This window comes from Salvelinus fontinalis, chromosome 23 (assembly GCF_029448725.1).
Source record: "Salvelinus fontinalis isolate EN_2023a chromosome 23, ASM2944872v1, whole genome shotgun sequence".
NCBI lineage: Eukaryota > Metazoa > Chordata > Actinopteri > Salmoniformes > Salmonidae > Salvelinus > Salvelinus fontinalis.
Window position 1 is genome coordinate 6739311 of NC_074687.1, and position 16722 is coordinate 6756032.

At 44.7% G+C, this 16722-nt stretch overlaps 1 protein-coding gene across 1 annotated transcript in view; it reads left to right on the top strand.

Moving 5' to 3' along the window:
- The first annotated feature begins 1571 nt into the window (after positions 1 to 1571).
- Positions 1572 to 16722, top strand: part of xk (X-linked Kx blood group (McLeod syndrome)) — a 30716-nt gene continuing 15565 nt past the window's right edge. Inside the window, exons 1-2 of the mRNA XM_055877746.1 lie at positions 1572 to 1985; positions 12302 to 12564. Coding sequence (XP_055733721.1) covers positions 1741 to 1985; positions 12302 to 12564 — 508 coding nt within the window. The 5' untranslated portion in view covers positions 1572 to 1740. The remainder of the gene's footprint in view (positions 1986 to 12301; positions 12565 to 16722) is intronic.

The following is a 16722-nucleotide window of genomic DNA, read 5'->3' on the forward strand; positions in this document are numbered from 1 at the left end:
TGTTTAAATGCACAGTCAACTTAGTGTATGTAAACTTCTGACACACTGGAATTGTGATACAGTGAGTTATAAGTGAAATAATCTGTCTGAACAATTCTTGGAAAAATGACTTGTGTCATGCACAAAGTAGATGTCCTAACCAACTTGTCAAAACTATAGTTTGTTAACAAGAAATGTGTGGAGTGGTTGAAAAACGAGTTTTAATGAATCCAACCTAAGTGTATGTAAACTTCTGACTTCAAATGTACATATGAGATGAGTAATGTAGGATATGAAAATATGATTAAAGTGGCGTTATTTAAAGTGACGAGTGATACCTTTATTACATTCATTTATTTATTGAAGTGGTCAGAGATTTGAGTCTGTATGTTGGCAGCAGCCTCTCTATGGCTGTTTAACAGTCTGATGGCCTTGAGATAGCAGCTGTTTTACAGTCTCAGTATTTTTGGCCTTCCTGTGACATCAGGTGTTGTAGGTGTCCTGGAGGGCAGGTAGTTTGCCCCCGGTGATGCATTGGGCAGACCGCATTACCCTCTGGAGAGCCTTGCGGTTGAGGGCGGTGCAGTTGCCGTACCAGGCGGAGATACAGCCCGACAGGATGCTCTCGATCATCCTTTAGATGATAATGTGCAGTGGCGCAGTGGTCTAAAACACTGCATCTCAGTACAAGAGGTGTCACTGCAGTACTTGGTTCCAATGCAGGCTGCATCATTTCTGGCCGGGATAGGGCCCGTCGTTGTGGACTATGAATCCCATTGTTAGGGCGGAGACACAAGTATCTCGACATTATATCCAGTTTCTCTGTTTACTGTGCTAATGCAAATACAAATAAGAGTAATGGAGAGCACTGTATAATACGGCATACTTAGCATACTGATAGGTATGAGGCCTACACAGATCAACACATGGTTCACTTGAGGGTGCTGTTAAAATAGGTCCAGATATCATCATTAGTAATCTCGATCAACTCAAACCATTGTTTATCACCTGGGAACTCTTGCAACTTTATTGCAACTTTCTTAAGACGCATTAAACGGAGGTTTTACCATGAGCCATTTGCTTCACTGTATGGCAACAGCCGTACATTCATTTGTACCCTGATATTTGGTGAGCTACTCTCCAGTTGAAAAATGCCCAATTTCTTATGGACACTATCTGTGATGTTACTCTCTGAACTGGCCTTACTTGAGAACACTAGATTAGACTGTATCTGTGACGCAATTTTTGGGGGAGGAAATCTGTTGAGGTCAATGTTTCCATGTGTTGCATTGTCAATATGTAGATAGCCCAAAGGCTTCCTGTTCTTTAAAGATAACCTCTTGATAATGTATACTGTATACTATAATGTGGGCCTATTGATATTTTCATGTAAAGCCTCCTGTAATATTGTGGCATTTTTTCCTTAAATGTGTAATTTATTGATTTGCAGGATCATTAAAGCCTTCCAAATTTAGGATAATTACTGTTATTTTTGTTGTTGATGAACAGCGATGAGGGCGCCTCTGAATGTGTTTTTATCATTAGTTCTCCGCACACATGAGCGCAATGCGAGCTCACCGCGCCACCTACCGGTCCTTTCCGGAACAACACCACTAGGCGAGAAATAGCCTGTCAAATAGATGAGCCCTAGACACAGCAAGCGCTCGACAGGAGAGCATCTCCCTCTCGGAGTCGGCTCTCGGTTAATGCACGATGGTAGGGAAGAGCGGCCCGCCTTCCCCGATGGCTGAGTGAGTGAGGATGCGACTCCCCAGCTCCATATTTGTGTCGGTGTCTCTGTTCACGGCTGAGACCACGGCAGCCCTCTACCTCAGCTCCACATACCGCTCCGACGGCGACCAGATCTGGCAAGGGCTCACCCTCCTCTTCACCCTAGTAACGTCGGTGCTCGTGCAGCTAACGCTCACCTTCATTCACCGGGACCTTAGCAGGGACCGACCGCTTGTTCTGCTGCTTCACATCCTGCAGCTCGGACCCATCGTGAGGTAAGTGGCCGGTGGAAGAGGGGAGAGAGCCGTGCTCTCCTACAGTTTCCCGTTATTTATATGCGCTCTACCATCACCACACCGAGCCACCTCCAGATCCGTAGCATCATGCAGTTGTAAGTAGGCTAGTCCACCACTGCTGATCTCTAAAGCTGCCTGGCAAAGATTGTACAATATCTCGCCTTGATTGAAAAGGTTTGGTAGACAATGACCAAACCGTGGCTGAAATGCGTGACAACGTCGTGGGTGATTCAATGTTGTTTCAATACAATGGAGATTTAAATTCCCCCACCTGTCGGGGGAATGCTCAATGTGTGACCTCATAAGAAGATTATAGACTGACGATGGAGAATCGGAGCGCAACGTGTCAGTCTTGCTGTCTTTGTTGTTGTGGCCCTTTTGTCTCTTGCTACAGGCCACAACACACACTGCGCCGTGCGCAGTAGGGCCTGCAGAGCCAGGGGCGGATTTAGTCATTTGGATGCCCCAGGCAGAGCCCAGGTTTTACAACCTGGACTCGGGGGCAAAGATAACATTGTAAGCGTTTATCTGGAACACTCGAAATATGTTAAGTTTAGTATGGCATGTATTATTAAGTTGTGGATGTCCATCATCCATTTTGTATGATATATTATGATCACAATATGACAAATGGCAATTCCTACAATATGTTACAAATTACAATTCGTACAATATGTTACGAATTTGCTAAATGTATGATCTCTTACGAATTCCAATGTTAGCATTCTAATGTTAGCATAGCTAGGTGGCTAATGTTCACTAGGCTAGGGGTTAGGGGTTAAGGTTAGGGTTAATGTCAGAAGAGGCTCCTCAGAGGAGGAAAGGGAGGACAATCCTACTCAGTGAATTTCCTAAAAATAAAAATAGTGAAACATTTAAAAAGTTAGCCTTTTTAGATAAAACTATACTAAATATATTAATGTCACCAAACTGATTAAAACACACTGTTTTGGAATGAAGGTCTACTGTAGCCCCAACAGCACTCTTTGGGGTTGCACCATGGTGTAGCCAGAGGACAAGCTATTTACTATCCACCTCAGGATACATTGACTTTAATACAAAACCTATTGAACCCCATTCATAGACTTACACAGTAATTATTAAGACTTACGGAGGATGTCCTCCAGCCTGTCAGAGCTCTTGCAGCATGAACTGACATGTTGTCCACCCAATCAAAGGATCAGAGAATGAATCTTGTACAAAAAGCTACAGCTACCTAGCACTGCAGTGCATAAAATGTGGTGAGTAGAGATAGACAATAGTTGAACAGTTTTGAACAAATTAATTTATAAAAAAATTAAGGAGAAGCAGCAGAGAGAGAGAGCTATGTATATATATATTTTTTTACTTCTACTTCCACTTACATAACTAGCTAATGCAGCTCGCTAATTTAGCCTACTCAAACACCCAGCTCAAAAAGAGAGAAATGCTATTTATATTAGCTGGCTATCCAACACCGGAACTCTTCCAAGTCAAGGTAAACTTTCGGTTTTATTAATTTATTGCCACTGGGGCCTGCCGGTGTAACTGCTAAACTGCTTGCTTTACACTGTACTGCGTGATTGTAGCGGGTTTACTAACACATTAGTTCTAGTAGCTATGTTGACTATGACATTAGCTAATATGGTGACATTGACAACGATGCAGGCTGTGTGTAGTGGTTAGCGGTTATGGTATGAAGGTTTGGATTGAATAGTTTTCTTTGCCTGGTCACAGAGAGCTGTTGTGTTGTGCACTGAATTCCACAAGCGAAGGGAAAATGTGAGAGAAGGAGAGCAGGTAGATGCGAGAAGGAATAATACAACGAGCAAAGTGATGTTGCTGTTTGTATGTGGCTGCTATGAAAGTGAACTGTGTGTGCGGGTGATCTGTTGAAAACGTTTCTTAAACAGAAAGAAACAGGGATAAACCTACCAGAATTTGTCCTTGTTTGCAACTGTTTGGACTAATGATTACACCCTAGATCAGCTAGATGCAGGCAAGAGTGGGCAAGGCAATATTGAATGTGTCACTGTCTGTCACCTTGGTTACTCCAATTGTCTCTCAACCTGAGCAACTACGTTATAAACTTTCATTCTTAGGCTAGGTTGTAGCAACCTCATGATGGGTATAGGGAAAATGATCATGTAGTAGCCTAAACCTATCGATGTTACATTACATTGAGCTGGGTGAATGGAATATGAATGAGCGGGGTGGCCTTGCGTGGAGCCTCAAGCGGAGAAATTATAAAAAATAAATTATTTCTAGTATTATTTGTTTTAAATTTTGCCCAGCTCACAAGACCCCTTGATGATGTGAGGCCTGAGGCAATTGCCTATTCTGCCTTATGGCAAGTCCGCCACTGTGCAGTGCTGATCAATAGGCCTAGTCCCATGATCAATATAGCACACCGCAAACCACTGCAGCACCGCATGAACAACACACCAACCGTTTTAGCTGCATAGGGAGCCTTAATTTAAAGACCCTGGAATGCGACCGACCATTGACCACTCATTACTCTAATCAAATGCCCTAAATAACACATAGGCCTATCAATATACAGTCAATTCATTATGTAGGCGCTAACTGAAAAAGATAAAATTTGTCCTTGCTAAAGCTGTCTGAGCAATAATCCACAGTGCAGGCCTATTGTGAGATATGAACTTGTGTTTTGTTTATATGTCTATTGTCCATGATAGCAGCTCAGTATTCCCATGACGGGTGTTGAATCAGAGGTAATATAACACCCATAGCCATAATCTTCTCCTGCTGAGTCTCTGTTGCTTAATGATTTTCTTGACCTCGCATGGCTCTGCTGTCTTTGTGTGGGAGGGCAAACCTCCAAGAATGCCTCGACAGTTCTGTCCTACTGGGGAAAAAAGGTATACGCAAACGTGCTTCAGACCAGCTTAAATGAAAAAGGGGGATCAGGTGCTCGACTGAGGGACTTGAAAATCCAAAGAACATTCCTTCAACTGTTGACTATCCGGAAGAATAAAGAAAGAATAAAGAGGATCACTGTTTCTGTGTAAATCTGATAGATTTATTGACAAGACAAACAGTTATGTCCTACTGTCATGGTCCCTGACCAATAAATAACTAAGCTGGAATAGCAGTGACTATGCAGTATGTATCCCTGAATAACCCCAATACGTATATAGTTCCTATATACCCCATAATAGGCCAGGCCCTACCCTGTCCCAGACACTTAGTTATCAGTTATCAGTTATCAGTAAGCCCAGTGCTGGCCTGGCCATCTGCCCTTCATGGCCAGACTCAGTAGGAATTTATACTAATCCCATCTCTAGAGAGACACACTGACCACAGTTCTTCCTACTGGATGGATGCACCAAATAATCACAGACACGCACAGTTTTGGAATCTGCAAACCAGAGGACTACAGAATACACCCACCCAATAGCTTCAGAATACACCCACAATGGAACTCACCAGAGCCTTCTGCAATGGAATATGCAAATAGTAGAATCCTTGGGTATTGCCCTTGGACTCAAGGTGCTCAGTTGATTTGAGTTTCACTGACCAGGGCCGTAACAACATATGAGGACACCGAGGTCCAGACCTCAGTAATTTTGTCTAATTTGAAGAGAAAAAAAAATACAGATATAAATGTTATACACAATAAAGAAAATCATTTACGAATCAACATCTAAAATTGCTTCCAGCGCTGATCAAAGCTCAGAAAGCTTATTTTTTTGATCTGACTGAGTTCTAATCACACAGGTCTGCCTCTTTGCGAATGAGTGGAATCATGAACAGTGGTTTGTTTTTTTATGTTCGCCTGCGTCTGCCTGATTTGCCTTTTTAGCAGCACATTCATCACTCTCTCAAACTGCTTACTCCGCCCTCTCACGGCACAGGCCAAGGGCCTGAGACGATAAACTAACCACCCCATCTCGGAGCCGACTCAAGTAGGCAACTAGAGACGCTGCTGACATTGTGTTTGCGAGATGCCGGACAAAAGGCCACTTTAAAACCGTCCTGCGACTCAAGCCGTGTCAACAGACATCCCCCCCCAAACAAACAAAAACCGACTCTGAGAATGCACAACTGATAAATAGTCACTTTTAGATATGTCAGTCAGTCAGGGGCCAGTTGCCAGCAAATACTTCTATTGCAATAATGTGAGGGGCTCTGGCTAGTATTATTTAGCCAGCTAAGCCACTACATCACTGATACTAATAGAGAATTGTAGTCATATTCTAATCATTCATGTGAATGTGATAATACCACAGAGTTTCTAAACCCAGAGGCGCAACAACGTGAGACTTCCGGGAACGCTTGCAAAACAGACCAAGCAGACCAGGCCGGGGTTTGGGGTTTATATTTAGTTGGGGTTTGAGAAGTGATAGATTATTCTTTGGTTGTTCATTTTCTCGAAATCTAAAAGCACAACCTAGATTTGAGGCAATGTCTTAAGTAGTTGAACATGTTATTACTTCAACCTCGTTTTCATTGTTGTATAAAAAAAAACTTTTTCAAATCAAATCATATTTGATTTGTCACATGCGCCGAATACAACAGGTGTAGACCTTACAGTGAAATGCTTGCTTACAAGCCCTTAACCAACAATGCAGTTAAGAAAATACATTTTAAAAAGTAAGAGATAAGAATAACAAATAATTAAAGAGCAGCAGTAAATAACAATAGCAGGACCATATACAGGGGGTACTGGTGCATAGTCAATGTACGGGGGCACCGGTGTCGAGGTAATTGAGGTAATATGTAGGTTGAGTTATTAAAATGGCTATGCATAGATAATAACAGAGAGTAGCAGCAGCGTTCCAGAGGGGGGGGAGGCAATGCAAATAGTCTGGGTAGCCATTTGATTAGATGTTCAGGAGTCTTATGGCTTGGGGGTAGAAGCTGTTTAGAAGCCTCTCGGACATAGACTTGGCGCTCTGGTACCGCTTGCCGTGGGGTAGCAGAGAGAACAGTCTGTGATTAGGGTGGCTGGTGTCTTTGACCATTTTTAGGGCCTTCCTCTGACACCGCCTGGTATAGAGGTCCTGGATGGTAGGAAGCTTGGCCCAGTGATGTACTGGGCCGTACGCACTACCCTCTGTAGTGACTTGCGGTCGGAAGCCGAGCAGTTGCCATACCAGGCAGTGATGCAACCAGTCAGGATGCCCTCACTGGTGCAGCTGTATAACCTTTTGAGTATCTGAGGACACATACCAAATCTTTTCAGTCTCCTGAGGGGGAATAAGAACAAATTCTTATTTACAATGACAGCCTACCCCAGCCAAACCATAACCTGGACGAGTCTGGGCCAATTGTGCGCCGCCCTACGGGATTCCCAATCACGTCCGGTTGTGATACAGCCTGGAATCAAACCAGGGTCTGTAGTGATGCCTCCAGCACTGAGATGCAGTGCCTTAGACCGCTGCGCCACTTGGGAGCCCCTATCTATAACAGTGGACACTCACTGACACTATAGCTAGCCTGGGGGTATGTGTGATGTTGTGTTTCCTAGTTGAACAGATGGATGGATATGTGGTGTCATACATCACTCAAAGCTGATGGGGTGTTGTTGAATAATGCTTGTCAGTGACGGCCTCTGGATATATGGCCTGCATCTCTTGAGTCTAAAATGTAATGATGGGTCTAAAAGCATGTATCTCTGACTCACGCCCTTGCTCCTCCATTGCACAGGCAGTTCTAAGACTAGCACATGTTGCTGCTTCCTGGTTCTTATCTGTGATAACACAAGTGGAGAAGGGAGGGTATCAGTCTGCACAGAAGCAGAAAGCCACATCCTGAAAACATACAGCATACACTAGACTGTGAAGTGAGGCCAAATGACCAAAGTTTACATTTCTGCTTCTGGAATGTTTGAAGATGTTTAAATGAATAGTTTTAATTACATTTATTTGAAAGGGGCAGTACACAGGAAACAAGTGCCATCATGTGCCAGATTTAGACAAGAGGGCAATTCCCATCGACTCCCTGGGCAGGTGGTTAAAAGCAGCTTCATCTAAATTGCTTTGTTGATATCTTTCTCCCTGAACATGATTGAGTTATCCATTTATATTTTATTCACTCTCACCCTAGCTGCTCCAGTTCTCCATTACAAGCCTGTGATCACTTTCCTACTGTTGTAATTATGTTCTAAAGCCAGTCCCTTGCCTGCATTCTCTAGTTACCACACACACACACACACACACACACACACACACACACACACACACACACACACACACACACACACACACACACACACACACACACACACACACACACACACACACACACACACACACACACACACACACACACACACACTAATTCATCATACAGGTCTAATTGGAAATGCTATGCAACGCTGGGACACTAGATCCCTTAATTGCAATTTCAATAACGCTTCACCATCAAGGTAGCTAGATGACAGACTGTATGTAGTATGTAGGGCCCAAAGATGTTTCTTCCCATGTGACCTGAACTATTCTGAGATCTAAAGCCTCAGGCCCAGTGTCCTTGTCAGTGCATATGGTCAAGTAAAATGCCTGGGCCTAGACTACTACTGTATAGCATACTGATACGTGTGGACTCTGATATTTAGCAAGTGTGTTGCTAAAGCTGTTAGGATTAGGATAGGGTTAGCAGTAGAGTTAGTAGTTAGCAGCGCAGCCTTTTAGCTGAAGCATACTATTACCACTTTGCGTGTCACTGGGAGGCTGTTTAGCCTGATAAACAGCCTGTCCCTCACTGGCCCTGTGACCGTAAAGCTCCCTGCCTAGTCTTTTATTGGCGCTGTGGACCAGAGCTGCTTTTCCCAGACAGAGTGAATGAGTTATACTGCCCTGGCCCACAGCCCAGTCACACACCCGCCCACCCGGGCCTTTAGTCTTTAGCCGCATTGGAAGATGACTGCCTGGAGTCTACTGCTCTACTGAGAAGCCTGGGTAGGTCATGTTGACTAATGTGTGGAGCTGCAACTGGTCAACTCACGGATAGAGTTTGGGGTGTTACTATGGGATGTAGTAGATCCAGCTGGCTGTTGATAGTGTTGTTTATGTTGATAGTGTTGCAGGTGGTGTTTATGTTGATAGTGTTGCAGGTGGTGTTTATGTTGATAGTGATGCAGGTGGTGTTTATGTTGATAGTGATGCAGGTGGTGTTTATGTTGATAGTGATGCAGGTGGTGTTTATGTTGATAGTGATGCAGGTGGTGTTTATGTTGATAGTGATGCAGGTGGTGTTTATGTTGATAGTGATGCTGGTGGTGTTTATGTTGATAGTGATGCAGGTGGTGTTTATGTTGATAGTGATGCAGGTGGTGTTTATGTTGATAGTGTTGCAGGTGGTGTTTATGTTGATAGTGTTGCAGGTGGTGTTTATGTTGATAGTGATGCAGGTGGTGTTTATGTTGATAGTGTTGCAGGTGGTGTTTATGTTGATAGTGATGCAGGTGGTGTTTATGTTGATAGTGTTGCAGGTGGTGTTTATGTTGATAGTGTTGCATGTGGCGTTTATGTTGATAGTGATCCAGGTGGTGTTTATGTTGATAGTGTTGTTTATGTTGATAGTGTTGTTTATGTTGATAGTGATGCAGGTGGTGTTTATGTTGATAGTGTTGCAGGTGGTGTTTATGCTGATAGTGATGCAGGTGGTGTTTATGTTGATAGTGATGCAGGTGGTGTTTATGTTGATAGGGTTGCAGGTGGTGTTTATGTTGATAGTGATGCAGGTGGTGTTTATGTTGATAGTGTTGCAGGTGGTGTTTATGCTGATAGTGATGCAGGTGGTGTTTATGTTGATAGTGTTGCAGGTGGTGTTTATGCTGATAGTGATGCAGGTGGTGTTTATGTTGATAGTGATGCAGGTGGTGTTTATGTTGATAGGGTTGCAGGTGGTGTTTATGTTTATAGTGATACAGGTGGTGTTTATGTTGATAGTGATGATAGCGATGTGCATTTTTCTAGTAGTGCCATATGTGTGAAGATGCTGTTGGTAAGGGAGCTCCGTATCTATGGCTGTTCATAGATGTTTGTTTTTGTTTCGATTGTTGTATGTTATCATCAATGGATTCTAGAGGCTGTATTTTCCAGCGTTTGCAGGATTTTTTAAAATTTATTTATTTATTTCACTTTATTTGACCAGGTAGGCTAGTTGAGAACAAGTTCTTATTTGCAACTGCGACCTGGTCAAGATAAAGCAAAGCAGTTCGACACATACAACAACACAGAGTTACACATGGAATAAACAAACATACAATCAATAATACAGTTGAAAAATATATATACAGCATGTGCAAATGAGGTAGGATAAGAGAGATAAGGCAATAAATAGGCCATGGTGGCGAAGTACATTTACATTTACATTTAAGTCATTTAGCAGACGCTCTTATCCAGAGCGACTTACAGTAGAGTGCATACATTTTTATTACATTTTTTTTTTTTACATTTCATTACATTTTACATACTGAGACAAGGATATCCCTACCGGCCAAACCCTCCCTAACCCGGACGACGCTATGCCAATTGTGCGTCGCCCCACGGACCTCCCGGTTGCGGCCGGCTGCGACAGAGCCTGGGCTCGAACCCAGAGACTCTGGTGGCGCAGCTAGCACTGCGATGCAGTGCCCTAGACCACTGCGCCACCCGGGAGGCCGTGATAATTACAATATAGCAATTAAACACTGGAATGGTAGAATGTGCAGAAGATGAATATGCAAGTAGAGATACTGGGGTGCAAAGGAGCAAGATAAATAAATAAATACAGTATGGGGATGAGGTAGATTGGATGGGCTATTTACAGAAGAGCTATGTACAGGTGCAGAGATCTGTGAGCTGCTCTGACAGCTGGTGCTTAAAGCTAGTGAGGGAGGCAAGTCTCCAGCTTCAGTGATTTTTGCAGTTCGTTCCAGTCATTGGCAGCAGAGAACTGGAAGGAGAGGCGGCCAAAGGAAGAACTGGCTTTGGGGGTGACCAGAGAGATATACCTGCGTGTGCTACGGGTGGGTGCTGCTATGGTGACCAGTGAGCTGAGATAAGGCGGGGCTTTACCTAGCAAAGACTTGTAGATGACCTGGAGCCAGTGGGTTTGGCGACGAGTATGAAGCGAGGGCCAGCCAACGAGAGCATACAGGTTGCAGTGGTGGGTAGTATATGGGGCTTTGGTGACAAAACGGATGGCACTGTGATAGACTGCATCCAATTTGTTGAGTAGAGTGTTGGAGGCTATTTTGTAAATGACATCGCCGAAGTCGAGGATCGTTAGGATAGTCAGTTTTACGAGGGTATGTTTGGCAGCATGAGTGAAGGATGCTTTGTTGCGAAATAGGAAGCCGATTCTAAATTTAATTTTGGATTGGAGATGTTTAATGTGAGTCTGGAAGGAGAGTTTACAGTCTAACCAGACACCTAGGTATTTGTAGTTGTCCACATATTCTAGGTCAGAACCGTCCAGAGTAGTGATCCTGGACGGGCGGGCAGGTGCGGGCAGCGATCGGTTGAAGAGCATGCATTTAGTTTTACTTGTATTTAAGAGCAGTTGGAGGCCAGGGAAGGAGAGTTGTATGGCATTGAAGCTCATCTGGAGGTTAGTTAACACAGTGTCCAACGAAGGGCCAGATGTATACAGAATGGTGTCGTCTGCGTAGAGGTGGATCAAAGAATCACCAGCAGCGAGAGCGACATCATTGATGTATACAGAGAAGAGAGTCGGCCCAAGAATTGAACCCTGTGGCACCCCCATAGAGACTGCCAGAGGTCCGGACAACAGGCCCTCCGATTTGACATACTGAACTCTATCAGAGAAGTAGTTGGTGAACCAGGCGAGGCAGTCATTTGAGAAACCAAGGCTGTTGAGTCTGCCAATAAGAATGTTTTTGATTGACAGAGTCGAAAGCCTTAGCCAGGTCGATGAATACGGCTGCACAGTAATGTCTCTTATCGATGGCGGTTATGATATCGTTTAGGACCTTGAGCGTGGCTGAGGTGCACCCGTGACCAGCTCTGAAACAAGAGGATAAGATATTGTGTGAAAATACAGAAAAGTTCTTGCACACTGTTAATAGTTTGAGACACTCCCATGGGTTTGGTATCCACAGCAGGGTTCATAATGTCTTCCACATCTTCCCTCTCGTTAGTTTAGTATTTTTGAAGAATCATGTTTTATGTGTGTGTGTGTGTTCCTCTACTGTTGTAGGTGTGTGGAGGCCTTGGGTACACCACTGCATGAATCATGTTTTATGTGTGTGTGTGTTTCTCTGCTGCTGTAGGTGTGTGGAGGCCTTGGGTACACCACTGCATGAATCATGTTTTATGTGTGTGTGTGTTCCTCTGCTGCTGTAGGTGTCTGGAGGCGTTCTGTATCTACGGCAGTGTGGGCCGGGTAGAGGAGCCGTATGTCAGCATCACGCGGAAGCGCCAGATGCCCAGGGGGGGCCAGTCTGAGGAGGTGGAGAGACAGGTGGGGCAGGCAGAGGGCAAGCTGTTCACCCACCGCGCCGCCTTCGCCCGCACCTCTGTCATCCAGGCCTTCCTGGGCTCCGCCCCCCAGCTCACCCTGCAGCTCTACATCTGTGTCCTGCAGCAGGGGGTGTCCATCGGCAGAGGTGAGTGGTGTGTGCGTGTGTGTGACTGTGTGTGTGAGGTGGAGAAGTGTGACTTTTAGTTGTATGTTTCAACGTCAGTGTCTGTATATGTATGTGTTTCTATGCATGTGCGTGTGTGTATGTTTTCTCTCTGTTTGATCACACTTGAGTCATCTTGAGTTCCATGCGTTGAGGGACAGAGGAGGCCCCCAGCTTTCTCAGTATATAGGAACCTCTTTGAGCCTGCACATGAACATAGTTGAGTTATATCTGCTGGTTACCCCCTATAGAGGCTCACTACAGAGATACAGTCCTTCCCCTAAATCCCTCCCCTGAGGGAGCAGGCCGGTCCACCCCCCTCAGAGCAGTTTCACTGTGGTGTGGGCTGATTAGTTAAGTGCCATGTTGGAAATAAGCGGATGGTGTTTTCATGACTCAAAGTGGTATTACGCAACACTCTATAGCACTTTGCTATCAAGGTATTTTATTTAGATCACAGTCTTCAAACTCACTGTTTGAAATAACTGTTTTCGTCCACCATCTGAGTCATGATTATGCAAAATTTAGCAACTAGTATCACAGACACATTTGAGTTATGTCACACAGTCTGCTAATACTTCCCTGTTTTATTTTCTGTTATTGAGAATGTCATTCCAGACTGAGGAACTGCTTTGCTGTGTGAGACTGAGTGTGACCAGAGGAAAAGCTTCAAGCTGTTTTGGCTGGTCAGGCAGAATCTGACAGTTCTATGCTATCAAAACAAAAGTGTCATGTGTTGACGATGTGAACTATGGCACTTGATATTGCAAATGCTAATCTGTAAATTGATCCAGTGGATCTTGTTGCTATTGTAATGTGTGTACACAATCAAATTTCTCTCAGCCTATCATACAATGTTATGCAAATGAATTGCTGTACGTGATGATGCTGGGGGAGTGCTGTGTCGCAGTGGGTTTGGAGAGGCGCTTGTGTGCGTCAGCTTAGTGTTGGGGTGCACTGTGTTCATCCAAATAAATTACAACTTGATTATTTAATGGAAAATCATCATCCTAGACTGTTTATGCTAGTTAATAACCTACCTGTACGTTTCGGTGGCCTTACAGGCTCGTTACAATTGGTGGCAGTGGATTTTGGGATTAACAAATCAATTAGCTTACAGCAACTCACTCGTTTGGCTAACATTAGCTTGCTATCTGCATGGGAACATGGAGGGAGAAGTCAAACAACCCGGGAACAGCAATCAACAACCGACAGATGGTGGTAGATCAGCCAGGTGCAATGGACAGGCAGATTGACTGGCTGGCGTTCATGCCAGAATCTTTTGAGGGGAAAGAAGGCGAATGGACTGCTTGGATTGAACAGTTTGAGTTAGATCGTTTGAACTTTCCCATGCTTTCACTGAGGGGAAATTTGCAGAGATTTTGCAGAACTACAACAGTGTGAAAATGCTTTTGCAGCAGCATTTTGAGCATGCTGACTGGAATCGTACCTTTGTTTCAGGACAGGAAACCTAAAGTGGGTGAGTGCATTCGTAAATTTGGCCATGATTTAGGCAGGCTAGCTTCAAGGGTTTACCCAGATTAGAATGTGTGCGCACGTGATTGGCTTGCACGAGACCATTTTATTACACAAATTGGTTGCAGTGATCTTCATATTCACCTGCGCAAGGCAGTACAAGAAATATTGGAAGAGGGAATTAGCAATGCTACAGAGCTTGATCAGATAAGACAGCTAGAATTGCTGGAAAGCCAAGACACTGCACAATACAAAGTGAACATGTGTGGGACAAGCAAGATCACTCTGCCTCCAGTTGGAGACAATGTCAGCGTTCCAAAAGAGATGTTTGAGTCATTGTGTGAGAGCTTTGCACAGTTGTGGTCCGAGGTACAACATCTGGCAGAGAAGGAGCCACATCAGAGGGAGGCGTATTAGAGCAGAAGATCGTTTCCAGGGTCTTCTACAGCAGCAATGGGAGATCTAGGTTCCCCGGGAGCGACAGAGGACGACCTATGGCAGAGGCCTGCTGGATGAAAAAAGATTGCCCTGACGTGGAAAAGGACAGCACAGCATCTGCTTCAACTACACTCACAGCCGACCAGTCCACAGCAAGTGTTGTGGGGAGTGGGATTTAGCTTGAGTGCAAAATGGCTGAGTTCGAGTGTGAGGTCATGGTGGACTCGGGGGTCCAGGTTTCCATGGTACATGAACAGGTATGGAGAAATGCTACTGGAGATAAGAGTGGTACACTGCAACCATACCACTGCACGGTTAAAGTAGCAAATGGACAGTTTCTCTCAGTCCTGGGGAGCTGGTCCACAGTCATGAACATTGACGGCCTGAAACTGACCGGGGACTTTGTCATTGTTAGTGACAAAGACCAGTGTGCACTGATAGCGACAAACTTCCTGGTAAAATACAGGGCTGTACTTGATTTACAAAAGGAAACATGCTGTGTTTTGGGGAAGCGGATTACACTGATTTTCAGGGGAGAGGCATGGAGAGTGTATAAAGTGATGACTGACACGGTTATACCCTCCAGAAGTTACATATAAGTTGAGGGTACAGTAAACAATGACAAAATTGAGGATCTTCTTGAGCCGTGTGCTAAAGTCACTGATAGAAGTTGGCAGCTCAGTGAAGGGAAAAATGCCAGTGCGTGTGAAGAATGTGACCCCTGAATCACAGTTACTGAGGGAGGGCACTGAACTGGGGTTTCTCTATCTGGGAGAAGGGTAGTGAAGACACTATCATTGCTAGCCTACAGGATTCTAAACTGCCGCCGTACTCTCCCACCACAGCAAAGTGGGACGTAGAACAGTTAATGCAAGAGCTGAACATAGATTGCAGCCAGCTAACTGAGGTGCAGCTGAAAGCTGCAAAGGAAAAGGTGACACTGTCATAGGATGCCACCTTTCCAACAAGTCAGTTCATCAAATTTCTGCCCTGCTGAAGCTGCCCCAGTTAACTGTAATTGCTATTACTATGAAGTGGAAGCGTCTCGGAGCAACAACGGCTCAGCAACAAAGTGGTAAGCCACACAATCTCACAGAACGGGACCGCCGAGTACTGAAGCGCGTAAAAATCCTCTGTCCTCAGTTGCAACACCCACTACCGAGTTCGAAACTGCCTCTGGAAGCAACGTCAGCACAAGAACTGTTCGCACGGCAGCATTGGACTCTGAAGCAGTGGAAACGTGTTCTCTGGAGTGATGAATCACGCTTCACCATCTGGCATTCCAACGGACGAATCTGAGTTTGGTGAATGCCAGGAGAACGCTACCTGCCCGAATGCATAGTGCCAACTGTAAAGTTTGGTGGAGGAGGAATAATGGTCTGGGGCTGTTTTTCATCGTGCACAAAGCGAGGTCCATACATAAATGGTTTGTCGAGATCGGTGTGGAAGAACTTAACTGGCCTGCAGAAGAGCCCTGACCTCAACCCCATCGAACCCCTATGGGATGAATTGAAACGCAGACTGCAAGCCAGGCCTAATTGCCCTGTTGTGGCTGAATGGAAGCAAGTCCCCGCAGCAATGTTCCAACATCTAGAGGAAAGCCTTCCAAGAAGAGAGGAGGCAGTTATAGCAGCAAAGGGGGGGGGGGGGGGCAACTCAATATTAATGCCCATGATTTTGGAATGAGATGTTCGACGAGCAGGTGTCCACATACCTTTAGTCATGTAGTGTATGTGCGAGAGTGTAGAACTGGTGAACTAGTCCAGCATAATATTAACACATGGGACACCAGACCTATCAAAATCAGGTTCTGTGTGAATTACAGAAGGTTAAACAAGAACACTGTAAAATATGCATATCCACTTCCTATGATAGATGAGACCTTGAACTCTCTTGCCGGTGCTCAGTAGTTTTCCACTTTAGACTTAGCCAGTGGGTACTGGGAAGTCGAGATGCACCCTTTGAGATGCACCCTGAGGGTCGTAGCAAAACTGCTTTTGTGACAAAGAGAGGGCTTTTCGAATTCCAGGTCATGGGGTTTTGGTTGACAAATTCTCCAAGCAGCTTCCTGCATCTCATGGACCTGGTGTTGGCTGACTTACAGTGGACAATATGTCTGGTGTACTTAGACGACATCATAGTGTTTGGTTGTACATTCCAAGAGCATGTGAAGCGCTTATACGAGATTTTCAGTAGATTGGAACAGTCAGGATTTAAGGTGAAACC